At 38.9% G+C, this 27,612-nt stretch overlaps 1 protein-coding gene across 2 annotated transcripts in view; it reads left to right on the forward strand.

Annotated features, from left to right (window-relative positions):
* Nucleotides 1-1,197: 1,197 nt before the first annotated feature.
* LOC140158869 (protein artemis-like) overlaps nucleotides 1,198-27,612 on the forward strand; it is an 81,293-nt gene continuing 54,878 nt past the window's right edge. The window contains exons 1-4 of one of the 2 annotated variants that reach the window (XM_072182126.1): nucleotides 1,198-1,390; nucleotides 21,253-21,304; nucleotides 23,286-23,430; nucleotides 27,012-27,067. In XM_072182126.1, coding sequence (XP_072038227.1) covers nucleotides 1,279-1,390; nucleotides 21,253-21,304; nucleotides 23,286-23,430; nucleotides 27,012-27,067 — 365 coding nt within the window. In that variant the 5' untranslated portion in view covers nucleotides 1,198-1,278. The remainder of the gene's footprint in view (nucleotides 1,391-21,252; nucleotides 21,305-23,285; nucleotides 23,431-27,011; nucleotides 27,068-27,612) is intronic. The other variant, XM_072182127.1, reaches the window with a different exon arrangement.

Consider the following 27,612-nt stretch of genomic DNA (forward strand, 5'->3'; position numbering starts at 1 on the left):
GACCAAAACAATTATGCATGTGCTAACTATTAATAATTTTTTTTTTATTACAGTGTATAGTTCTAGCATAGTTTATATGATAACGAAGGAAGAACAAAATTTCCAAATCAACTTTTTTTTACATATTTTTTCTGATTGTGCTCTTTCTCTAGGATTATATATTTAGGCATATATTTTGATTTATATATTCTTTATTTTTTCTTCATTTAACACCACTTGGGGTCAAATACCTTCGTGGTATTTCCGAGATTCGAGATTAATGCAATTGAGATCCGTGATACATGTGATACGCCATGCACCACCCCTAAATATTAATGCGTAAATCCCGGGGGATGTGGGATAAATCCCACAATATTTTGATATAGGAGATTAGGGGATTGGTCTATAGGCCTACCGGGGCCCATACACGCCCCGCCACATGTTGACGCCGGTACTGTGGGATTCTGACCAAATTAACCTTATCATGCTTTATAAGCCTATTTGGCCATTTTAGCCTATTAAAAAGGTGCCCATTTTATAATGTTCCACTTTTTGCACCATAATTTAGCTTCAATACCATAAACTTATCCCGTCTCCAAAAGATAGCCACTGTTCAAGGAATCAAACAAAAGATTTCATACGACTATAGGGGCAGCTTTAGGGCAAAATAAAATACACAAATGTCCACTTAAGGATATAATGTAAAAAGGCCTATCATTGTATATAGAATGTCAAAATCAGACAAATTAGCAAAGGGGCCCTTTTCATCCAGGCTCATATCATGTGAAGCCGTTCCAATGAGTCGAAAGGGTCAATTTGGGTAGTATAGGTTTTTAATTACGCCCCCGCAGTAGGCCTACAACATCATGATATAATTAACATTCATGCATGCACACAGCACCACGATATTATAAATTATATAATAGACATGACTTTATCATGATCATGATCATCCCTGCACTTTTCACTATAATAGTTGAGATTTTTAGTCACGCGGTAGTGGAAACCTCTGCCCTACCAACAAATTCTTGCAGATTTCGTTTAACAATATCGTCAAATTGGTTTTGATAACAGTGGAGCACCCCCCCACCCAAAAAAAAAAACCAAATCCTGCCTACCGGCGCGGGCCTACTTTCGTCGGGCCGGATGCTGAGTGAAACTGAGTGGAGCCGACCGCGGCGTTCCATCACGTATCAGGTGCTCCTGTGAAATACGGAATCTCCTTCTTACAACGTTTCAAAATGTCAGCGCCCTGTCAACAATTTTATTGAAGCGGGTAGCTCAAGAAATAACAAAATCATGAGTCAGTTTGAGGGTCTCATGAAAGAGTATCCTCAAGTGGCACTTGATAGATTTCAAGGACCTGCTGTGCTTAGGGCAAGAGCGTACTTTCTGTCACATTTCCATGCTGGTAAGTACTAAACTTAGTTGTTCACCCGGGTTGTTCACTTGTTGAAGTTGAACTTTTAGTACCGGGGGTAAGCTTACTTGATTTGAATAGAAGTACATTCTTTCTCTTTCTCCAGTGTTCGAAATACCACATGTATACATGCACAGATCAGGGAACTTTGACTCTGTGCATGTAGAATTTTGCCTGTGCATGTAAAATTTAGTGAAAATCAGCCAATTTTTACTTTCAGAGTTGTGCATGTAAGTTTTATTTTGTATTTCGATCTCCCTTGAAGTGCAGGCTTCATGTAAACGAAGATATTTAAACTCGCACTATGGTGTACACATGCGTCGTCTCAAAGAGGCGACAGAAATTTTGTTCCAGGTGCATTATAAATATATATACAAGGTGCAAAGTTCTTAAGTTAGCGGCCGTCGAGATTACTCCGGCGCTTGTCACCATATTCCAATCCTCCCTAGATCAAGGTACACCACCAGATGACTGGCTGTTAGCCAATGTGTCTCCAATATATAAAAAAGGGGACAAAACTTGTCCGGCGAATTTATAATACCGTCCGGTGTCCTTAACTTGCATAGTGTGCAAAATGTTTGAACATATACTGCACAGTCATATCATGTCTCATCTTGACAACTTTAATGTATTAACTGATAAACAACACGGGTTCAGAGCATGCCACTCGTGCGAAACCCAGTTGGTACAAACGGTCCATGACCTTGCACATTCGTTGGAAAATAAACAACAAACTGACCTCATTGTGATGGATTTCTCAAGAGCCTTTGACACGGTTCCGCATCAAAGACTTTTGAGAAAACTATCACAATGTAATATCACAGGAAACATACACGCATGGCTCGATAAATTTCTAACCCAAAGAAAGCAAAGAGTAGTAGTGAAAGGTGAGAACTCAAACTGGGTGAATGTGCTCTCTGGAGTTCCGCAAGGGACGGTTTTAGGACCGCTTTTATTTCTGATTTATTTGAACGATCTGCCAAATAATCTAACGTCCTCTATTCGTCTCTTTGCGGACGACTGTGTTGTATGTATACAGAAACATTACTTGTAAGGCTGATGCTCAAAAGCTGCAAAATGATATGCTAATGCTGGACAGGTGGCAACATACCTGGCAGATGGCATTCAATGCCGACAAGTGTTTCTTGCTACGCATTACACATTCTCGTAACCCAATACTTACTGATTACTCAATTGGTAACAGCAAATTACAACAAGCTCAGAGTCACAACTATCTGGGTGTAGAATTAACGCATGATTTAAAATGGAACACACACATAAATAACATAACCGCCAAAGCCAACAGGCAGCTTGGCTTCATAAAAAGAAATCTACTATCATGTCCGCAAGAGCTTAAAGCCCTTGCTTACACAACGTTAGTCAGACCACTTTTGGAGTACTCCTCCTCAGTTTGGGACACAAACAATGGGGAACTTATCAAAAAAGTTGAATCAACCCAAAGAAGAGCGGCAAGATTTGTGAAAGCGAGATTATAGCCGATACAGTAGTCCCACCGACATGTTGACATCCCTTGGATGGGATAAGCTGCAACTCAGAAGGAGAGTTAACAGAGTTTCACTAATGCACAAGATCACATATCGTCAGGCAGCCATTCCAGAGCAACCGTACCTGCAGCCGGTTAAGCGCCTTACCCATAACACAAACAACAAAGCATACCAAAGACCGTCAGGGAGGAAGGATTGCTGGGTCTATTCTTTCTTCCCAAACACAATAAGAGACTGGAATTTAATACCACAGAACATTGTCAACATTGAAGAAAATAAGCAATTCAAACAAGAGATCCTGAAACACTATCAACAGCAAAGTTAAACATCTACGCATCGCATCGCGCACTAATCCCTCCTCGCCTGGTTACGATTGTAGCGTTGGGGAGTAATTAAGCAGAAGCAGAAGAGTGTAGGAATTTGTACGAATCCTCTTATCCTGTGGAGAATGGAAGTACGTTCATTATGTTTACTTAAAAGATACGCGAACGGGCCTACATCCCTTCTGGGTTCGATTCTTCTTGATCTGGAGAAACACACTTGTGACTTGATCGAAAGGCGTTAAGACAACATTCTTTTAGTTACGACTGTCGAGATACCACTCTTTTATTTCGGTGGGCATTCAAGATCGATGTGCAAATCATCCTGGCCCGTGCCTTAATGTTTAATAAGACGAGTTCTCAGTGTTACTTCTTCTGCCTAATGGAAAATCATGCCATATTGAAACCTGTTAACATCTACATAGTTAACTATCAGCTCCAATTACCAACTCACTTCTTAGTGATGGTGTTAGCTCACTCCCTGTTGAATAGCAACAGACGACTCCTCTCTACTGTCTGTGCATCCTACTTTTGAATGGCATATTTTCTACGAGAGGGCAGTACCACTGAAAAACACGTGGACTTAGCTCCTAGAGGCTAAGGGTAATAATTGTTGACACATCATTTTCCTTGGAATCTGAACTGTGTATGAACTGTCTATCCAGGTACTTCTTATATGAAGGATTATTACAGGCGGCGGATGACATGATCGAGCCGGCAACTCGTGAAACCGCCCGGCCATATGGCATTTTCCATATACTCGGTTAGTTTTGTGGGGTTCATTATCGAACCCCAACGGTTTTAGCTTGTATTCATATCATATATCAACAAAGGCCTATTTGTTTGTGATATTTCAAGCGTTTTAAAATTTCAAAATAATCCCATTCAATTACACGGTTGACGATGAAAATTTACTGAATTTAGGGACTGCACGTCATGCACCACCTGGATTATTACACAAGTAAAAACTGGAGATGAGGTGATGGAGCTACTTCACTCTTCAGCATGCAGCAGGAGGTCCCTCAGCAGCCTTGAAGGCATCGGGGGATGTATAACTAAATTATTAATCTACAGATAGATTGTTCCAGTCCCTGATGGTTTGGGGAAAGAATGAGCCAGTATAAACTGAAGCGCTGGTTGATGGAATGAAGTATCGGGAGTTGTGACCTCTGGTGGATATTCTGAGTGGGATGAGGTCTTGTCTTGTTTGATGGAATGAAGTATCGGGAGTTGTGACCTCTGGTGGATGTTCTGAGTGGGGTGAGGTCTTGTCTTGTCTTGTCTTGTTAAATACTGCCTAACACCCCTTTGCAGGAGTCACTCAAGCAGGTTTAGGTGGGCACGTATAGTGCTATTAAATGCTATTCTTCTGCGATGTTATACAGTTTGTTGATTGCTGATTTGAACTTTTGTTTCTCTATGGTAGTGATTCCCATGGAATGACTGTGTACCAAAGCAAATCTCGGTTGTTTCAGCCAATTCGGAGTCTATCTTGTTTACATTTCAGAACATGACTTTCTACACCAGTTGTAAGCAAATTATTATAGAGGGTATAATTAACCGTACATTTGTTGCCGAAATGAGTAACATGTAATTGAGAAAACAAATGGACATAGCTGCTTCTGGCTCTAAGCCCTTGATATGTTGTGTAAGCAGCCTCCTTCACTTGATTACTGCAATGGCTGAGGTTACGTTGTAGGAATGCTCTTGTACAGTTGGCTTTCCTGGTGATGGCATCAATATGGGTGTTGAAATCCAGATGACTAGTATCCAAGTGAACGCCCAGATACTTTACAGAGCCCACCACCTCCAAGACTTAGCCATGAACTGTAGAATTTGGAGGACCTGGCATTTGGTGGCATTAAACCTCATTAGCCATTTCGATTCCCAGTCTTGGAGAGCGTCAAGGTTTTTCTGGAGTTTGATGGAATCAGCACTTGAAGATATTTGGTGGTACAAGATGCTGTCATCAGCAAACAATCTAGCAGTGGCAGGTAGATCATTTAAATAAAGATCAGGAAAACGAGGGGCCTAACACCAGATGTGACATAGGCTTCCGAACTCTTCTGACCATCCACCAGTACGACCTGTGTTCTGGCGTGATGGAAGTCGCTGATCCAATGATTTGTGCTGCCATGTATGCCATAATGCTTGACCTTTGCTAGAAGATGGCGATGAGACACTTTGTCAAACACATTTTCAAAATCCAGGAGGATGACATCGGTTTGAGATTTCTTGTTGATTCCCTTAGCTAGGTCATCTATAGTGGCAATTGATTGTGTGTCGCAAGAATGTCGTTTCCTGAACCCTTGCTGGGCGTCTGACAGGATTTTGTTGTCAGAGAGGTGACAGAATGATGGAACAGTGAATGATATGTTCACATAACTTGCAGTAGTCTTGCACAGCACTGAAGTCAACGAAATAGGGTGATAGTTGGCTGCAGAAGAACGACTTCCATCAAAGCCACCGGTACAAAGAAATTGTTGCTCCAAAAATGATTGCAAATTACACATTTGTAATCATTTTTCACCACAAAATATGATATGAAAACACAGGTGAGCAATGTATGAATATATATGGAGAGGTCAAAAAGGTTGTTAATTATATCAACTAGCGGTCACCCGTCTTTCGCGGTCAGGGTCTTTCACGGTTGGTAAATTTTGTACATTTTGTGTACATGTAAATGTTTTATTTAATGTGATTAATGGTATGAGAGGAGATGATCATTTAGAACTTAGAAGTATAATATTTAGTATCTTTTCCATATAAATCAATGGCTTGAAATTGCAATTAGATCATGTCTTGCCCTGTGGGATGCTGGTCGCTCTGATATTTAAGATTTTTATGCATTTGTTTCTACAGTACTTTTTAGCCCATTTTGGACAAATTTGTTGTACCTTTTAGCTCATTTTTTATCATTTTCATCCAAGTTTGTCCCCCACCTTGAAATGTACCTTGCTGCCCCCGCCTCCTGCAAAAGTCCTGGCTACAACACTGAGCAAATGAACACAATTTTATTCACATTTTGTTGTACCTTTTAGCTCATTTTCATCCAAGTTTGTCCCCCACCTTGAAATGTACCTTGCTGCCCCGCCTCCTGCAAAAGTCCTGGCTACATCACTGAGCAAATGAACACAATTTTATTCACATCCCTCTTGGCCCCCTGTGGCCTGCTGGCTGATCTGATATTTCTGGGCCCCCTGTGTGGCCTGCTGGCTGATCTGATATTTTAGATTTCTATGCATTTGTTGTACTTTTTATTTGTTAGCCCATTTTGGATAAATTTGTCATCTTTAGCCCATTTGTGACAATCCCCCATGAAATTTGCCCCCCTCTCTCTCTCTCTCTCTCTCTCTCTCTCTCTCTCTCTCTCTCTCTCTCTCTCTGAAAAAGTCCTGGCTACACCACTGTGCAGCTGAAACAATTTTATTCACATTTCCTTACACTCTATTTCATATAATGTATGATCATACATTATGCTGATAACATTAAACAGCACTACCACAAAGCAGAGTAGGCCTATTGTGGTTTGGCAACCCTGATTAATTTGTCCTTCAAAAGTTTCACTTTTCTCCATAAAAACACAGAATACATGCTAATGTTGATCAATTAGTTGAATAAACAATAGATGTTAATTGAGTTTCTACTGTGTCATGTAATAGTTGCTTCTACTGTGTCATGTAATAGTTGAGACTACTGTGTCATGTAATAGTTGAGACTACAGGCATAATATCTTCACACCGATGACAGGATAGAAGGCCTAATTCAGGCTATGTCAACATTAGTGTATTGTGTTGGCATGAAAAGTTCTAGTATGTAGGTACGCTGCCACTGCCTTTGCCCTGCCTTTGAAACTAATTAACATAATTTGACACCCTTAACGTAAACAAAAACAAAATTGGACGTTTTATTGGGGTGCGGACAACTTTACTCTACGCAACGCAAAAATCCGTTTTCCGAAATAATGTAACGTAGAAGTTTTTAGCCTTACCAATTCGCCAAACTCAGTAATTTATTATAGATATTTTGCGACATTTATAATGAAAACAATTAACACTGAAGACACCCTATGGCACCTGTTACAACTTGAGAACAAGTCCTCAAACGAAATAATGTAACGTAGAAGTTTTTAGCCTTACCAATTCGCCAAACTCAGTAATTTATTATAGATATTTTGCGACATTTATAATGAAAACAATTAACACTGAAGACACCCTATGGCACCTGTTACAACTTGAGAACAAGTCCTCAAACGTTCGAAATTTGTAGTTACTACACTATACAACTGGGTTACATGGCATCCCCCTTAAGGGATCTAGAATGAGCGTTTATGGCATTTCGACAGTATTTTTTGTGGGACATGAGAGCACCTCAGACATATCGAATTGCATTCTGAATACGAAGCATGTCTTTTGATATCAAATAATTTTCATTTTTTGATATTCACGATATAATACAAATTTTATGACAAATTATTAAAATTTGATATTTTTCAAATTTTGATATATAACAGTCCTCGAAATAAATTTGATAAATCTAATGATATATTCTTAAAGTGTATGTAGCTGGGAGGAAAAGCCGACGATCAATTGAAAATGTTGACCTTTTATATTGAAGATATAGATATTTTTCCCAAAAAGACCTATTTTTTGTGTGTTGTTTTGGGAAAAAAATCTATATCTTCAATACGAAAGGTCAAAATTTTCAATTGATCGTCGGCTTTTCATCCCACCTACATACACTTTAAGTATAAATCATCAGATTTATAAAGTTTACTTCAAGTACTGTTTTTAATGATTTGCCATAAAATGTGTATTACATTGCGAATTTCAAAAAATCAAAATTAATTGATATCAGAAGGACATTCTTCGTATTCAGAATGCAATTCAATATGTCTGATGTGCTCTAATGTCCCACAATAAATACTGTCCAAACGTTCATACCCCAGCCCTTAAGGTTATTCATTATTTTAAACTGTTGTGATTTGGTAGTTCACAGCATCTTACGAATGGTAGTGAGCTTGAGCAAAAACTGCATTGCTCAATTCATAGTGAGCATGTAGAAGAATTAAAATATCACAGATATACTTTTATAGGTGCTGTGGTTACGTTGTAAAGAGGGCTGAAACAACAACACTTTTGTAAAACGTACATAACTCATCAACAACAATAAATTAAGCAAGTTTGCAAAGTATACAATTTGTAGAATGGACTTTTGCAACACATCAAGGTGTTAATTTTCAATAATATATTGAACTAGATAATGAAAATCGATTTTTAGGTTGCTTCGACCAACAATACCCTGAGACTAGTATTAGGTATACTAGTCTCAGCAATACCTCATCTACCCTTAATGCCATTTTGAAGGCATCAAGGGATAGGAATTCTGCAGGATATATTCTCAGTAGGTTCCAATCCCGGCTAGATCTCGGGAAGAAGGAGGCAGCAAATTGGTTGGAGTTGCAGTGACCTTTGCAGAATTTGGAGCTATGACCTCTCTCCATCTGATATCAACCAGGTTGTAGCAGATAAGATATAGCATAAAGATACCCTGTTCTACGTCGGTTGGCCTTTTTTTTCTTCTTTTTTTTTTAATGACCCAAAAGATCACCAAAATTTGTAAATAATTTGCAATTTGAGAAAATACAAATAAACATTTTTTTCCCAATTTGTTCAAACTCTGGGTCGGTCGGGCCCAGAACAGGGTTTTTTTTTTCGTTGCCTAAAAACAAAAACAAAATTGCTCCTTTCAGACTCAAATCAAAATGGGTACCATTAGACTCTGAAAACCAAAAATGAAATTTGTCATCTAAGATTCACATGACCACAACCAAATCTTGCAACAAAAGAAAGAACTGCTCTATTACAATAAACTCTATAACATCCACGATATAGCCATCAAAACCCCCAAAAATGCATGATAAAGCTCACCATGTACATAACACACTCGTAGTGTAGGGGTTTTACCAAAACTTCGCCCTGACGAACGAACTCTTGGCCTATTTGAGACAGATCGATCCCTACTTTGCAGAATGTAACCTGGGATTAGATTGAACATACGCACCAAACACAGTTTTCACTTACAAACCAATTCTTTAATATCTCTTTAATACTGTTGATAATTCACAATACTGTTAGATAGCTATTTAGTCTGATTTTAGTGATTTCAGTGTGCTCAGTGGTAGAACAAATTGTAATTACCACAGGTAACCTTCCGCCATTTTGTCTGTCTGATTTGTTTACACGACCCCTGCGCAAGTCCAGAAATGAGCTAAATTTAGATCGCTTACTGAATTAAGGGCGCACCTCACATACAAACGCTTAAAAGCCTAAATTGGCACCAACATTCCGGCCCCTAATTGAACGCTGCGCTTTCAATTACTCCTAAATTGACTGACAACAATTGAGTGCCCAATTTAGAAACGGACACCTTGCAAATTCACTCCAAAATATCGAACAATGTGAAACGAAGTGACCAAAACCATAAATGTGATCTGGCGGATTACTAAATATAACGCAAACACATTTTGACAACACCTCATGTAAATAGCAAACATCTGAATGCAGGGGAATGCTCAATAAAGAAACTTATCATGAAGATTAACTCTGCTATGTGTCAAGTTGTCCTTCTTTCATAGACTGTTCTGGTTCTTTAAAGACCATTGAAGTAGCAGTGCTACTTTGAAAGCTGCATTGTAAGCAGTTATACTATATAGTGTCCTTTCACAGTTCATATGATGATATCAAAATTATCCAACTCAATATAACTTGGTCCTTTGAGCAGGTTTAAATTTAAAACTGAACAATTGAAAAATACCTTAGGGCTAAATATAGCCAAACCTCAAAAACACAATATTTTGTTCAAAATGTTGACTTTACTTATTTGTAAACAAAAGCACTTCACCATGTGATCTGGTAGATACTCAAACAATGACCAAAACAAGAACAGTGCAAAATGCACTGAGCAATTGGGAAGAAGCAATTGGCAGGGCAAACAAGAGCCCAGCAAATATACCAAGTCACATGGAGAAGCCACATGTAAATATACATGTAAATTAAACTTTACTCAAGCCTCAAGTGCACATGGGAAATGTTATAAACCTAAAGAAGCACTTCTAATCTAATGAGGCAATAACGAGCATTACCAACATGATCTGTTAATTATAATCATGCTAATCCAATAAATGATGAATAAATGATCTAGTTCAAAGACCGGAGTAAACCAGAATATGAAGCTAGATTTCTAAAATCCTGATTGTTCCAATAAAGATACTTCATGGTGTGATTCAGTAAACTTTCCACAGAAAATGAAACACTTCACAAACAAAAACAGTGCAAAATTGCACAGAAGATTTGACAATTAATTTTGCCTGAAATGAAACCCAAATGTTTACCATATCACACTGTGAAGCTCAATTTAATCCAAAAAGGATTAGTTTAGTTGAACTCTGGTAGAATTGTCCAAATTTGGACTAATTTAAACTCAACCAATTTCTCAATCATAAATGTCATGGCTGAAATTTAAAGCTGTCTTTATACAACTTATTTCCAGATTTCTAATGTCCATCCAAATGTTCAATACATGTAAACAGTTCAATCTGTTGACTGGAGCACTGTGTGAAATTAACTACGCGTGCTGACATGTGATATGTGGCAATTTTTGAAAGTAGCAGGCTCAATCCAATGGGCCATAAAAACCAAATTTCACAGGAATTATGCTGGTTCTAAGATGATGCATTTACTGTCTCTCATTTCCAATGTTTGTAACCAGCTATTCAAGCAAATGTCCAAGTTGATCAGTGGCTATGTACATGTTATCGTGTACCTGTAGTTCACACCAAGCTGCTGAAATTGTCCACAATCTCAAATTTAAGTGACTTATTGCAAAGTAAAATGAAATATGATATGCTATGCCAAGGGCAAATGAAATATGACAAAAAGGCCTAACTCAAAACAAAACAATCCCTTTTGACATCCTAAGGAAACCCAACAAGGGCGGCTGCATATCAGAGTTTCACATACCTGGCAAATTATCATTTTACCACATTTGTCAGCATTTTCACAGTGCAAATTTTGGGCTGTAAACTTCCTCAGTGGTTATAAATAAAAGTTTGAAGTTTACTTTGCTTGTCACAACAATCAACATGGTAGACTGCTGTCTGCAAACCTGCACCATGTTGATCAGCAGTCAAAACTTCCACGGCTCCAATATCTGCATGTCTTCATGGTTCTCGTAGTTCACACTGGTAGGTTCACACTCACCCCACACTGGTAGGTTCACACTGGTAGGTTCACATTGGTAGGTTCACACTCACCCCACACTGGTAGGTATCTGGTACAGGTAGTGTCTGCATGCTCTCACACTGGTATCTTATCACAATAATGACTGGATGGCTGGATGGGCTCAAGGCCCTTAAAGTCAGTGTTGTTTTTCGTCTGACTTGGGGTTACCAGTACCCCCATCAACTAAAAGTAAACTTCCAGTTGGTGTCCCAGATTAGGCGCCAGGGGCTCGCTGTGTCTTTTTAGTTCATGTCCTTGGGCCCTTGCCCGGTGGGGTCACTCAACTTGCAATACTGACCGCACGATCGTTACCAAAATCGCGGAAAAAGGGGTCATTTTTAGGGCTTGTCCGCGGACAAAATTGTCCTTGAAATTGGAAAAATAGGGGTGTTTTATCGCACAAATGTCCGCGAAATTAAAAAAGGGGTTCTTATTATTTTCTCCCGATCCCGTGGATAGCTGGCTAGATTGATTTTAAATCACAGGAATAAATTTGGTTTCCTACTTCGTACTCATCCAGTGATCAATATTGTTCTCGGTTTTATTTCGTGCTTAGCCTTAGCATAGATTCATATTATAATAAAAATTCCCTTTAAAAGGGAAGGCCAGCCTCAATGCAGAAGAGGTCTTGTAAATAGTTTGGGTCACCGTGAAAGGCATTTTTTAGGATCACGCTTACTTCCATGTTACATGACAGTCCACCAAACCATCAATGGTGAGAACATGCACACTGAAACAGCAAAAAACCTTAACTCCTATAACTCCTGTCAACTCTTTAATTCATTACTCCAAATTGTTCTGTATTTTTGTCTTTACTGCTCTTTACCCATGCTTATTATTAAAATCAAGAAATACACTGCAGTTGTTAGTTAATTCGCTATGTAAACTCAACTTACATGCACATTTTATTTTAAAATGATTTTATATTATTTCGCAATGTATAGTTTACTATTAAGTAGATAGTGGCAAGCACATGATAAAGGACTGATCATTCACTACAATCTTCACTTTTAAACTGTATTTTTTGAATGTGTTGATTGTTAGTCCGAAGCTCCTGCAAAGCTATGGACATGGCATCTTACTTATAATCCATAGTGTGTTTTCTCAGTCTTCAATCATTTTGTTGAATGTAATTTTATGAATCAAATAAAAGGATAGAAAGTGGCCTCACTTTAGTTATGTGTCATTTTACAATATTTATAATTTATAAAGTAAGACACTAATTTATTTATTTTCTATAAGTGCATGTCAAAATATGGGATATATTGTTCAATATTATAGCTAGCCCCTAAAAACTTTATTTTCCATCGGATTTTTCCCGTTGAAAAGACAAAACTGATGTTAATGATAGCAATAATATCATCAATAACATTTTGAGTCATTTTTATCCCGTTTTTATCCATAAAACGTTACAAGATAGGATAGATAATTACTTTGACTTCAATAATTAATGTGGTCCATATAATTTTTTAAAGATTTTGATTCTACAACATTATTAGATCTGTTATCAACATATCAATTATGCACTCACAGACAACCAAACATCATGCTATGCTCAGTACTAGTCCACTGATATGACCTCGTTCCAGTGATCATTCCCGCTTTTTTTTTTTTTTTGACATGCTGATTGCTGAACAAGTCTATGTTTATAGGTGTAGGCCTAACCTAAGATAACTTTTTAAGTCATAATTAATTCAAACATAACTTTGGCACTAATCACTCGTTTTCGTTCGTTGAAACGGCAAAACATACTGTCTTTTCCTTGCAAATCGAATTAGCAGACATCAAAAACATTTCCACCACAAGAAGTAAAAAAATAATTCATACCAATAGAAGAAGGCTATAATCTTAGCTAATCTTTAGTGTACACAAATCCCATCTAAGAATTAGATACCAGCCCTATGGGCTGGCGAAAAGCCTCGTCCTTGAAATGTTGAAATAGGGCCAAAATTGCAAATGTGTCCTCGGAATCTAAAAAATAGGGGTGTTTCAAAGTACCATTTTGTCCTTGTTCTGAAGTAAAAAAGGGGGTAAAATTTCATGATTTGTCCTTGAAATTGACTGCGAAAGGGGGTAAATTGTACTTGTGGTAACGGTCCTATGTGTCCCCCCTGCCAGGGAGTGACCCCACCGGGGGCCCTTGCAATGGGCTATCTTGCTCAAGCAATACACAAAGTTTTGTGACTGGTCTTACAAGTTCTGTGGTTTGTGTCTTGATCTTGGTGCTGCGGACAGGTCCATACTTGTCTGGATGTATTTCTTGAACGCAGCCTGGGGTCCATGATTTGCGTGGTGCCTGGTTGTCTACCATTAACACCACATCTCTTGGTTGTAAATTTCTTTGGGGACACAACCACTTCTGGGGCCTCTGTGTGACAGCTCTGGTTTGGTATTTGCAGCATGTTACACACTGCTTCACTAATTTTCTCACCGCTTTGCTCGCATTGATTATCCAGAATCTTTGCCTCAGTTCTGTTAAAACATTGTTTCTGTCCTGATGGTTGACATGTTCATGCGTGTGTCTTATAATCAGGCGCGAAACGTGGTGGTTCTTTGGCAGAATCATTGGATGCGTCACATGATCTGGTATAGGAGCGTTGCGGAGTCTTCTGCCAACTCGTAGTATCCCATCATGTATCATAGGATCCAGGTTGTCTAAGGAACCTACTTTCTGTCTCTTCTCACACATGATCTTCTGATCTGGGGTAGCTTTCAGAGCGCTGATCTCCTTAGCAAATGCTCCTTGCTGGATGTAGCGAACAATTGCTTCCTCTGCTTCCTGGAGATTCTCCACTGACAAATGGGACACTGGAGTGGGTTCTAAGGATTGTCTAGATTGGGTTACTTTGTCACATTTGGCAGCTGCATTGTTTTTCTCTTTTTAGCTTTTTGCAGCAGTATTCTTTTGAGTCTCAGTAGGTATGCGACCGCTCTCTTCAAGGAATTCCACTTGGAATAATGTCGCAGTAGTTTGACAATAGGATCTTTGTGTTCCTCTACTTGAATGGCGTTAACGGATGCCTCGTCTTCTGGATCATTATCCAGTTGGTTCTCATCACTGTTACATGGTTGACTTGGCTGTTCAGTCTTCTTGCTGAGACAATTTTTTACTGTTTGACCCCGCGAGCATTCATCAGCCGGGTTCCGTGCCGTATCAACATGTTGCCATTGTGAGGGTGAAGAACCTTCTTTTATGGCTCTGTTATACTCTTCCCCGACCTGTGGTTTTCTTTGGCATTTTCTCTTCAGGTGTGAGATTTTGCTTTCTGACTTGTTGTTTGGGAATGTAACTTCCTGGTTACTAAGTGGCAGCTTTATCTGACAGTCGACGTCCTTTAAATGAATCGACTTTACCACCATGTTGTCACCTATTGAATTTTGCGGTCTGTCTTCTATCGTCCGCTCATTAATATCATGGTTGTACGGGTCGGCCAACTCATTATGCAAGTCCTCAACAGAGATTCTATGTACAGAAGCCATACTTGTTGATGTTGATCTTGACTTTGTAAGCCCATGTATCTCCCAGCCTAATGCTGATCTACATGCGTATGGACCGTTGTGTTGACTCTGGATGACTTCCAGTGGTTCCAATGCTCTTGGGACATTATTCCCAATAAGCAGGTCAACTCTTTGCCCTTTTCGCAACTCAGGTACTGTTATTTCTTGCAAATATGGCCATGGAGTCAGATCTTCTTTGGAGACCATATCTTCCACCTTGACTGGTATGGAGTCCTGGGTATAAACAACAGGTAATTCAATGTTGATTTTACCATCAGCATCTGTTACCTCCAAACCTGATAACTTGTATGTGTCGACATCTTTGTCTCCATTGATAGTTCGGACCTTGATCTTTGTCTTTGTTCCTTTCATAGCCAATTTACTCTTCAGATTCTTGGAGCAGAATACAGCAGTGCTCTTGCTGTCCAGTAGAGCATATGTCTTGACTTTTTTGCCTGTGTCTCTTGATAGTATGGTAACCGGTACCACCGATAACACCGATGCAATGCATCCTGCCCCAGTTAAACCACACGTGGTTGATACCTCTACTTCTGACTTCTGGGGGTCTCTTTCGCCTCTTTCACGGTGCAAAATGTTGGATGCCTGCCTTTGCAGGTGATGCATTTGACTCTTTTTGTACAGTCTCTGACGAAGTGAGATCCTTTCTTGACACAGCCAAAAACACGCCCAGTTTCCGAGAGTAGCCACCCTTTCATCGTATGGTTTCTTCTGGACCACCCTGCATACTTCCAGTGTATGTGTTGAAGTATCACAGTGAAGACACTGTTTTTGAGGCGATTTCTCTTCACTATGGGTACCGGTGACAAAACTTGAAGTCCTTGGCTTTGGTTTGTTGTCATACTGTTGATTTCTGCTATTACTCTTGGTGTCGCTGCTAATCGTACCAAAGGCTGGATTTGCGACAATCTGTGCATGGCGACTCACGAAGTCGACCAAGTCTTTGAAACCAACGGTTCTCATTTTCTCTTCCTGTATATCATATACCTTGGCTCTCCATAAATTCTTAAGCCTATATGGTAGTTTACCAACCAACAGTTGCAGACTACTTGTGTTGTCCAGTTCTTTCAAGGGACTGTTAGCTTGCATCATATTGTGGCATTCTAGCAGGAATAACGAAAATTCATTAAGGCAACTAGCCTGTTCCTTGACATCTGGCCATTCCTTTGCTTTCTTCAAAACAGCTTGTGCAATCTTGTGACTGTCTCCAAACCGTTTGGTCAGTAGCTGCTTTGCCTTGATATATCCTTCATTGGCGTCTGTGTAATACAAGCAGCTGTTCACTAGGCTCTTTGGTTCACCTGCGGTGTATTGCCATAAGTAATTAATTCTGTCTCGGCCATCTAAAATTTTGTCCTCTACTCCGTATTCAAAGGCTTTCATGAATGTGGTAAATTTCAATGGATCACCGCTAAATACTTGGATCTTCTGTGCTGGCAGTTGTGCTCTAACTTGTTGTGTGATGAGCAGTTGTGTTAACCTGCTGAGGTCACTGCCAGCTGGTCCCTTTTGCTGCAAACTCTCTTCGTTTTGCATCTGTGCTGCCATGGTAGGCACTGTTATACTTGTAGGTTGACCCTTGCTTGCATTCATGAATACGGGTGAATTTCCTAGATGTAGTTGCATGTCATTGTCATGACGTGTCTTGAATTGTCCAGCTGGAGTTTTAATCTCTTTTGACTGATCTCTGTCTGTATCCACCGGTGCTGCTATGGCTGACAATAGACCTGTGTCATATTGTGGTGGTATACTGATTAGCAATGGACTACTAATTGACAACTTTCCCACATTCACGGCGCTGCTGATGACGGCATTTCACTGGCATCATTTTGTGGTGTGATGTTGGTTTGTACTTGACTACTAGTAGACAATATTCCCATATCCACCGCCGCTGGTGTAGACAGCAATTGACTGGTGTCATTTTGTGGTGGGGTGCCGACTTGCACTTGACTACTAGCTGCCAACATTCCCATATCCAATTGACTGACGTTGTCGTTTTGTGGTAGCGTGCCGATTTGCACTGGACTAATAGTTGACCACTTTCTCATATTCACTGGCATTGCTGTTGACGGCAATTGACCGACGACATTTTGAGGTGAGGTGTCAATTTGCGCTAGACTACTGGTAGACCACTGTTTCTTTGGTTGCTGTACATCACAGTGTGTCTCAGAGGTCATGTTATTTTGCTCGTTTGCAATATCCAACTTTGCTGTATTGTCACTTGGACTTTCCCATGGATTTGGGCCTGTAGCGCCTTGAATTTCTTTGGTATCTTCTAACCAACGACTCACTGAAATTTTGTCACTAATTAGAATTGGTGGAATATCTTCCGATAATGTCCTGCCACTTCTGCTCTTTGTTTCGTCATCGTATTTCTCTAATGAAGCTATTTTTGCTTCCTCGACATTTATTTCTGTCTCCATGGCTAGCAGCTCCCTCTTTTGTTGCAAGTCTTTTGCTCTAGTCTGTAACTCAAACTCTTCTTTTTCCAGAGCTTGCTTTAGGTATCTTGCTTTAGCCTGCAGCTCAAACTCTTCCTTTTCCAGAGACTGTTTTAATTTGAGTGCCTCGGCACGGCATTGTAGCTCCGCTTTTCGGGTGGCTGCTTCAAGGAGGGCATACTCTGTGCTTTTCGATAGTGAAGTTCTGGATGACCTTTTACTCCTGGGAGCAGAGCTTGTACTTTTGTTACTCATTTTATTACTCTCCTTTGTGTCTCAACTTTATTTCACAATCTATTTGTTGGATGAAGGGAGCCCTCAATTGTAGCTTTTTCACACTTGCGATACGTGCAGCTTATTATGCAATGTTTGTTTACACACAATTTCGACACGACTTTATTTTCGCTAAAGCACGCTAGTATTTTTGCCGAAAAGCCTTGATTTATTCTGAAATCAAGAAAGAGTATGTCATGCATGTATATTGACCTTGATTCGAGTTAAGCCCTTAAATCAAGAAGGGGTAAGTATTGCATGTAAGTATGCTTTGATTCGAATATCGCCCTTAAATCAAGAAAGGGGTATAACTATTGCATGCACCCTAAATTCAAGTATATATTTTGTATGTGTGTATGTATGCCTTGATTCGTTACCGCCCTAAAATCAAGAAAGGGACGCGTCTTATTGTTACGCGCAAATTTGCGGCGTGCTATGCAGATGCAATATAATATGCGAAAGCACCAACTTAATTTTGCTTAAATAAGCTCCTCAATTGTAGCTTTGACACACATGCTATGGGTGTGGCTTATAATGCGGCATTTATTTACACACGATTCTTATGCGATTGCGATTTATTGTACACAGTTTGTACCGAATCCTACCGATGTAGGCCTATTTTCGTCAAAGCACGCAAATATTTTTAGCCGAAAAGCCTTGATTTATGCTCGAAATCAAGAAAGCGTATGTTGTGCGTGTATATTTGCCTTAAAATCCTAAAATCAATAGGAGTATGTCTGCAAGTATGTATGCTTTGTTACGCGCAAATTTGCGGCGTGCTACATGAGATGCGGTATGCGAGATGCACACGAATCTCAATTTTTGCTTAAATAAGCTTGCTCAAATTATTTGCTATACAGAGTTTACGCACACAAAACACTGTAGAGCCTCGATTTTCATTTAAATATCTTTGCCGAACAGACATGAGAAACACGGTCACATGACTGTTTTAGCCTTGATTTATTTATTTTAGCGTGTATGCTATACTGATGTACATGCACTGTCATGTGAATAGCCCTGAAATAACTTTTAGCTTGTTTACAGATGTACTGTATTTTTATAAGCTTATTTGCTATACACATGTACGTGTACCGATTGCTGTACAGCCCTCATTGATATCACAGAAAAGCTTGCAATACAGTATACACACACAGGCGTACTGCACTGTGTGTTGTCACTCGACACTGCACTGCTCTATAAATAGAACCTTGTTTATTTGCCATAAATCTCGCCAATTTGCGACTCTACGGCAATACCTGTTCTATTTTATGACAATGGTTCAACTTATGAACCTTATAGCATGTCATAAACCTTTGTTCAACTTTAGAACACTCACGATTTGTTCTACTTCATGTCGGGGTTCTACCAAAACTTCGCCCTGACGAACGAACTCTGGGCCTATTTGAGACAGATCGATCCCTACTTTGCAGAATGTAACCTGGGATTAGTTGAACATACGCACCAAACACAGTTTTCACTTACAAACCAATTCTTTAATATCTCTTTAATACTCGTTGATAATTCACAATACTGTTAGATAGCTATTTAGTCTGATTTTAGTGATTTCAGTGTGCTCAGTGGTAGAACAAATTGTAATTACCACAGGTAACCTTCCGCCATTTTGTCTGTCTGATTTGTTTACACGACCCTGCGCAAGTCCAGAAATGAGCTAAATTTAGATCGCTTACTGAATTAAGGGCGCACCTCACATACAAACGCTTAAAAGCCTAAATTGGCACCAACACGTAGATATGTACAACTCCAAATATATCAAGGAAGATGGGCCTTTCTTGACCCATATAAATAACAAACTACACATGCCTTTTACCAGAAGTCCATAAACCACCTCCAGATAACTTACTCTTCCATGCACATCCTATTATATAAGCCTACTAATTATTAGTCATAATGGACCTACATCCAAAATATCCACATGTTATGACTATTTCTTAAAACTTATAACCTCAAAACAATCTATATAATATATATAATATATACAATACAATCTTACAACTATAGGCCCTACTATGAAAACTAAAACAAGTACTGAAAATGACCAAAAACAAATATTATAACCATAGTGGGACATGGCCCTAGTGGGATATGGATCAAGTGGGACATGGCCCTAGTGGGACATGGCCCAAGTGGGACATGGCCCTAGTGGGACATGGCCTAAGTGGGACATGGCCCTAGTGGGACATGGACCTAGTGGGACATGGACTTAGTGGGACATGGCCTAAGTGGGACATGGACCTAGTGGGACATGGCCTAAGTGGGACATGGCCTAAGTGGGACATGGCCCTAGTGGGAATGACCTAAGTGGGACATGGCTAAGTGGGACATGGACTAAGTGGGACATGGCCCAAGTGGGACATGGACTAAGTGAGATTGGACTAACTGGATCTGGACAAAGTGGGATTTGGACCAAATGGGATTGGACTAAGTGGGATTGGACCAAATGGGATTGGACCAAGTGGGAATAGCCCGTTACCTTGTCCTTTGGTCGTACTTTCCTGTGATATAGGGCACTGCGCTGAACCTGCTCAACCTTCTTTATTGTGTTGAGTATGTGGGTCCCAGGCCACAGCAGGGCATAAGTCATGTAGATGGCTTCTTTGACTGTTTCTTTGTGGTGGCATTGATGTGGTCATTGAAGTTGAGCTTGGAATCCACAACCTTGTTGACTTGAGGATGATTTGAAATAACCGCCAATTGTGACTGTTTGTTTTGAAGGCCTATGGACATGATGGTTTGATATTTATTACCAGCAATGTGGAAAAAGAGACACATGTAGAGCCGAAAAAAGGTACCATTTTGTTGAAGGAGCAAAGTTCAATAAACCATAACCCCGCTTCTGGATATCGTTTGAAGTCAAATGATATACCATTTTAAAGCAATAAATGATATATTTTCTAAACACGAAATAAAACAAAATTGACCAGGGCGGAATTTACGGCTCATTCATGGTGTACGGTCACAAATATGAGTGCGGAAATTCTCAGTCTTTCTTGCAAAGACTACCAGCATTGTCATAGATTCACTAAATTATGTTACTGCAAGCAAACAGTATTTCTCAATTTTACTAAAATACCTGGTAGAGTTTGGTGACTAAGTCGCCAATAGTCGTTGTCGCGACTACGACTATTGAAAACCAAAAGTCGTCAAACGCAACTATATTTAAATGTTACAAAATCATGTTAAAAGTGCCAGATATCCACACCAAAACCAACCAAATACTTACATAATACTGTGAAAATGTGATAAAAACGTTAGTCATTGTCTTACCAATAGAAACACTATACAAACAAGTAATCATTTAAGTCCATAAATCATCATTAAATTGGTCTTGTTGAATTGTTATTGTAAATTTGCACCAAACTTTCACCCGATTTTTTGGTCCAAATCTGGACGCAGATAGTCGTGACAATAGTCGTAGTCGTGATTATTTGCTGTCGACTAGGAAAAAAGTGATAGTCGCCCAACTCTAATACCTGGTATATCTGATATTGCTTTCAGATCATATGGTTGGGCTTGACTCCAAACAATTTATTGAAAGATTGAAGTGTAGGTAAGTATTTAATTATCATTATTGGCTGTTTATTTGTTTGTTTGTGTATTTATTTATTTATTGCTTGTTTGTTTAACTATGTATTTATTAAGCTATTTATATCTATTTATTTACCTATTTAGCTTATTTATTCGCATACAATTTATTTGTGTGCCAATGAATTATCCATTTATAACTGTAAAAATGAGTTCTGTTCCCACAAAATGAGAGGATTCGCGAAAGTGAAAAAAAAATTTCTAGGTAATTTCGGCGCCAAGTTTAAAAAAAAATTTTTCATGCATTTATACGCTGTGAGTTAGGAGGGGAAATTTTTTTAAAGTGTTGGTGGGGAAAGTTTTTTTTTCAAAAACTTCCTACCCCCCCCCCCTGAGAATCTAATGGTGCATCCCTAAGTCCATATTCATAATCTCTGGATCATCAGATGATACCAGCTTCCCAGGATTGCTCCCTGATTTTGGTGTTGAAAACTTGAAAGTGCACATTTTCAAAGACAATTTATTTCATTTCTTAATGTTTTCTTGCGTGTCCAATGAACCATACCTTCCTTCCATATACATGCTTACCTCAACAGTTTGAGTATCAACGCACAGGCTTTACGTGCACAGTTTTTTACCTATGCACGATCCTGGAACCTATAGGATAGATATTTTTGAAGTACAGTCAACAGTACCGGGATGACCCCCTGCTCTTTTTACGAATAGCCTGTGACATTCTTTAATGTGCACACTACATTAATGTGAGAAAATATGCATGTACACAGGACCGACCGCTTAAAGTGCCCTCCGAAGCACTAAGCAAGTAGAGTGAAGTGCCTTGCTCAAGGACACAAAGAGCCAGCCGAGCTCGGGCGGACCTGGGATTCGAACCCTTGACCCCCGGATTCACAGTCCAACGCCTTAACCGCTAGGCCACGCTCCCCTCCTTTCCTTCCCATTCAACTTTTCACTTAAATTATTTAATGAATAAAGTAATGATATCAAAGTATTATAATAAAAGAAAAGGGATACCAGGAAGAAAATGAATATCAAGTAAATTCAATTTCAAAATAAAAGTTGACTTGATTATTGATAACATTTGGCGTAAAATCCCAGAATATGTTCACTTTTAGTTATTTATGTAAATTTATGAACTCTAATTCATGTACGGTAACATATTTATGTAACAGAACGTACTTTATTATAAGTAGAAATCTAGATCAAAATATCAAAATCTGAACAAAATTATCAACTTCACAATCACATAATAAAGAAAATCAGAAATGACTCAGAGGGCTAGTGTGCAGGAATATATCCCGGAATATATACCTCATGGTCAAGGAAAGTAGGGGGTAAACATTCACAGCCATGGGGGAGCATTTCATTGAATGTTGCCCAACATGACACACACTTCTCTTTCAAGTTTCCCATGCCCTATGACCTCTAGATTCACAGTATGTAATGAATGGTGAGTGGTTTATGAATAGGAATTAAACTTGACTTTGAAATATGATTGCCACTTTGTGGTTACATCTATGGCAGGGGTCTTGCTCTAGGTGTTGGTGTTAACCTTCTATCACCCCTTGAAATTATATTTTCACACCACAGACCTCCACCAAGGACTGACCAATTATCAGGATTATGATAATTTGGAACATTGCTTTATAAATTTTGGTGTGAAAGTATATTTTCATTGAAATGAGCCAGGGAAGTGAGTGTACTCTCATATTCAAAGCACCCCCAATAATTTGGAGGGGGAAAGTACCCTAGGACCCCACAATAATTGAAGATAAAACTCATGATTTTAGGGTAGAAAAAGTATACAAAAGTCCCAAAATTTCAGAAAAAAATTCCACTTTTTCAAAATCAGCACTCCCCCCCCCCAAATGATGCATATGGGTCTGTCAGAGAAGGCCACATATTGATGGGCTCCCCCAATATTAAAAATTTTTTGGAGCTTGTAAGTAATATCATAAATGAATGTTTGTAATTGATTTTCATGACAGTCGTACAGTGAAGCTGTATGCCAGCGAAGTAACATGTGCTTTTCTGACCATGGATCGGAAGTACAAATTCTTGGAGCCGTATTTGGCGAGCCTACCAATCGAGCAGCCTAGCAACGTAATCATACCTGATGATATCAGCAACAAAGTAAGAATATCTAGGTGTATGACCTGTCGTGTTTTCATTTTATAAATCCCATCTAGGTATGTATTAATATGGAGCACTTAAAGTTGTCCTTTTGAGTGATAGGCCCTATATATTTATGTTTTTCTATTCCAGAAGTTCATTGAACTTAATTTTGCTTATATTAATTAACCCTATTGCGCCAAGTGCTTATTGGAGAGTGGAAAGGAATGAAGAAAGAAAGAAGAGGAAAAAAAGAAGAGTAAACTTCCAAAAACCTTTTTTTCTTGGGCGGTTTTGAACCACAGACCCCTTGGGTCGCTGCTCGCAAATACAACCCTGCAGATAGATTGATATGACAAGAAATTTCATTAAATTCTGTGATTTAAAGGGGTATTTTGTGATCCTTGCATGCTCTTTTTATGACATTTTTCAGTAGAGATTAACAAAAAAAGCTTATTCCCAAAATTTCAGTTGATTTATGCATGAAAATGTGTATTACACTGCTCCATAGGCCAGTGTTGTAATTTTGTTCTGGTGTACAAGAACGTACTGTAATTCAAATTTTTGCAAAATTTGGCAAAACAAATTAATCTGCAAGATATTTTTTGTACATGAACATAATGTAGCTAGAGGTTTCCAGTGGCATATAAATCTCAATTTGTTTTGAGAAAAGTGTGAGGGGGGAATGACGAATGAGGCTGTGGATCACGAAACCCTTTTAGGGCTCATATTGAAATATCCTACCACGTTTTCTCACAGAAAGAAGGCAGGATTCCCCTCGCTAAGCGCACGCCTCAGGAAAGCTCGGTCATAAACGGATGGATTATATGCATCAGTGATACACCCTGCCCAGGATTTTAACAAAGAAGGCTAGCACAGGAAAGCTGTAGGATGGCACACACCTTCCTGTGTTAGGGAATTTCAATATGAGCCCTTAATAGCATATCCCTGTTAATAGTAAACATATTCCATCAGATCAGTTTCTGTTTTCTGCACATTGCTGTGAAGTTGATCATCTGGCAAGTATTTGTAACTTTTGTGACATTTGACTCATTCAAATTGTTCACAGCTCAACTAGCATTATTTATGACCATTACATTCATGATTAGTAGAAAAGTAGGGAAATAACTTTGACCTCATTTTCATTGTCATTGGCTTGAAAGTGACAATTTGTAGGATGATGCTATATATTTTACTATTGCCTGGGGACCAAGCCCTGAAACAAAACATTTTTAGTTGTGGAGTTACCATGGTAACCAAACTTAACTCTGTTCCTGACTACTGATCTTAACATTTATTAATGTTATTTGAAACTAGTTGTTATTTTGGACCTTCTCTCTAGCAGACAAAGGTATGATTCACTGACTTTAGTGAAAAGACTTTGATCTCCACTTGAAGAAATGGGATTAGGGCTAGGATTTGATAGGGAGAGGACAGGTTGTAGTAAGCCTGTCTGATAGCCAAGCTTGTGAGTGGAGCAGAACACCAGACAGCTGATTATATCATCTTTGACCCCCCCCATGGACTGCCAAATGAAGCAACTGGTCTCACTAAAGTTGATGCAGAAATAAGGGACTGGCTGTTCAGAAAGCACTGAGATCTAAATATCTCCCAGTCATTAGGTTTCACACCCAAGACCCAAGAAGAAGAACTATGGCTATATTGCTATTATGTTCCATCTGACCAATCTGTAAATGGATGCAATATTTATTTGAAACTTTCAAGATGTCATATTTCATCATGGAAGTAATTTCAGATATTTACACATGCACATGATGGACATTCCCTTTAAGGAAGAGCGAGCTAGGACCTCCACAAATTCTAGCCATTTCATTATGTTTTGAGGTAACACATGGATTGGTATGGTGTTCATCACTGATAATAATGATGCTGTTAGATTTATCACAATACATCTGTGTACAATTTGTTATGAAATTACATCTTTGTAGGCCTACTTTGTAGTATCATTTACCATTCCCCTGACAGATGGCCAAAATTCATCACAGATTGTAGTTTATGAATTTATGCATATTTACGCTGCAAGCTGTGTGGAAAATGTACTTTGCATTTTTAGTGTGATCATTATGGTAACCAGCTTTATCTGTTGATATACATACACCATAGGACTTTGCATTATGAATGTGGACATAATGTTATTAACCTGTGGGTGCGATTGTGTTAAAACAGGGACCATATTCTATTATACATGGTCCCTGGTTAAAACCAATTTGTATTGGGTGTTGTAATTGACAATCACAACACCTCCATCAAATCATGTTGGGCAATTGAGTTTTGATACTGATCATACTGTACAAGGGAAAAAATTCACAAGGTTTTTATTTTTACGCTTTTTGCAGCTAATTTCAGAACCGCAAATTAAAAAAATATTTGTTATCCATAGGCTTTAATGTGTACTTCTTGGTAATCTTGAATACAAGAAACTGCATAACTACTCAGAACAGTTTAAATTGCGAAAAGTGAATGTCATACTTTAAGGTATTATTGTCACTGGAATTACTTGACACCAAAGCCACACTGATTGGACCAATCACAGTCAAGAGCAATGTTAGTGGATGACATTCTGACATTGTGGGTTCAGGCTATTTATATCATGCATATGATGGATAAATCAATGTTATAGCAAGAAATAATAATACTGTATTAACCTAATTAGTGCCCCTCCCCTAATAAGCACCAAGGTTTGGGGGGCTGATGCAAAATGGGGGGCCTTAAAAGTGGGGGGCTGAAAAAATGACCACAAATTTTCCTGGGAAAATTGAGTTTATATGCTTTTCTATGGGGTTGACCCATAATTTTCATGTCAAAAGCGGGGGGGGGGGGGGCTGAAATTTTTGGGATCTGAAAGGGGGGGGGAAGCCCGACAAGTTTTCGCGATAATTTTTTTTTTGCATCAGGCCCCCCTAACAAGTGTTTGTGAACGGTCCCTTAGCTAGCCACCCATCCACCTGTCATTTTGGAATGGCAATACCCTGTCAATTGACTGGCACTCATCTACTGATATGTGATGATATCCTCCTTGATGACGTGATTGAGCGTAACAACTTTCTTGCAATCACTTGTAAGGGGGGGCCTGATGCAAAAAGGGGGGGCCCTGAAAATTTTTCACCCTCCTAAGGGGGGCCCTGAAAAAAATGACCATAATTTTTCCTGGGAAAATGGAGTTTATATGCTTTTCTATGGGGTTGACCGATAATTTTCATGTCGAAAAAGGGGGGCCCTGACATTTTCGAGGTCTGTAAAGGGGGGGCCCCGAAAAATTTTCGCGATAAAATTTTTTTTTGCATCAAGCCCCCCCCTTACAAGTGTTTGTGAACGGTCCCTAATCATATACCGTAACTCGGAAGACCATTTAGTCATTGAATATCCTGCCATTAATGTCACAATCTTGTCCCTTTTCCTGATGCTTTTATTTTCTTGATTCATCATTTTGTTCTTAAGGTTTTTCACAATAAAAGCTAATAAATTACAGCTACTAACATTATGCCTTGAATTTGTTACTGAGATATTTGTAAATATGGTAGATACAAAGTTGTAGAATAAATGCACACCAATATTTTCCCTACTTTTTAAAATTGGTACAGGATGAGAAGTTACTAGTGACACTACTGCCTGCAGGACACTGCCCAGGATCAGTCATGTGAGTAGGAAATAAAATATCAAAGCAGATTTATTTTACTGAAAAAGGCTTTATATTCCAAATAAATGGTTAAGGTCTGTTTTTACAATGTTCTTTCTTTCTTTCTCTCTTTCTTTCTTTCTTTCTTTCTTTCTCTCTTTCTCTCTTTCTCTCTTTCTCTCTTTCTTTCTTTCTTTCTTTCTTTCTTTCTTTTGTTCTTCCTTTTGTTCGTTCGTTCGTGCGTTCGTTCGTAGCCATATGCTTTGAGTCATGTTGACCATAGTTGGTCATTAGGACCATTGGGTAGGGGGACAAATGTAACATGATCAACTTCCGGTCAAAGGTCACCCACTTCCGGTCAATGGCCACAAACGTGATTTTCACTAATTTTTTGGTGTTTTTTTTTAGTGTTCCCTTTTTAGTAAATGATGATTTAAAAACCCATATATTTGTTGTGCATCAGACCTGTTCTCACAAAATGAGTGGAAAGTTGTCAAAAAAGAGAAGGAGATATGGTTAATTGTACATGTCAGAAGATAACAGAAAACAGAAGAATTCTTCATTGA

The sequence above is a fragment of the Amphiura filiformis genome, chromosome 8, assembly GCF_039555335.1.
Source record: "Amphiura filiformis chromosome 8, Afil_fr2py, whole genome shotgun sequence".
NCBI lineage: Eukaryota > Metazoa > Echinodermata > Ophiuroidea > Amphilepidida > Amphiuridae > Amphiura > Amphiura filiformis.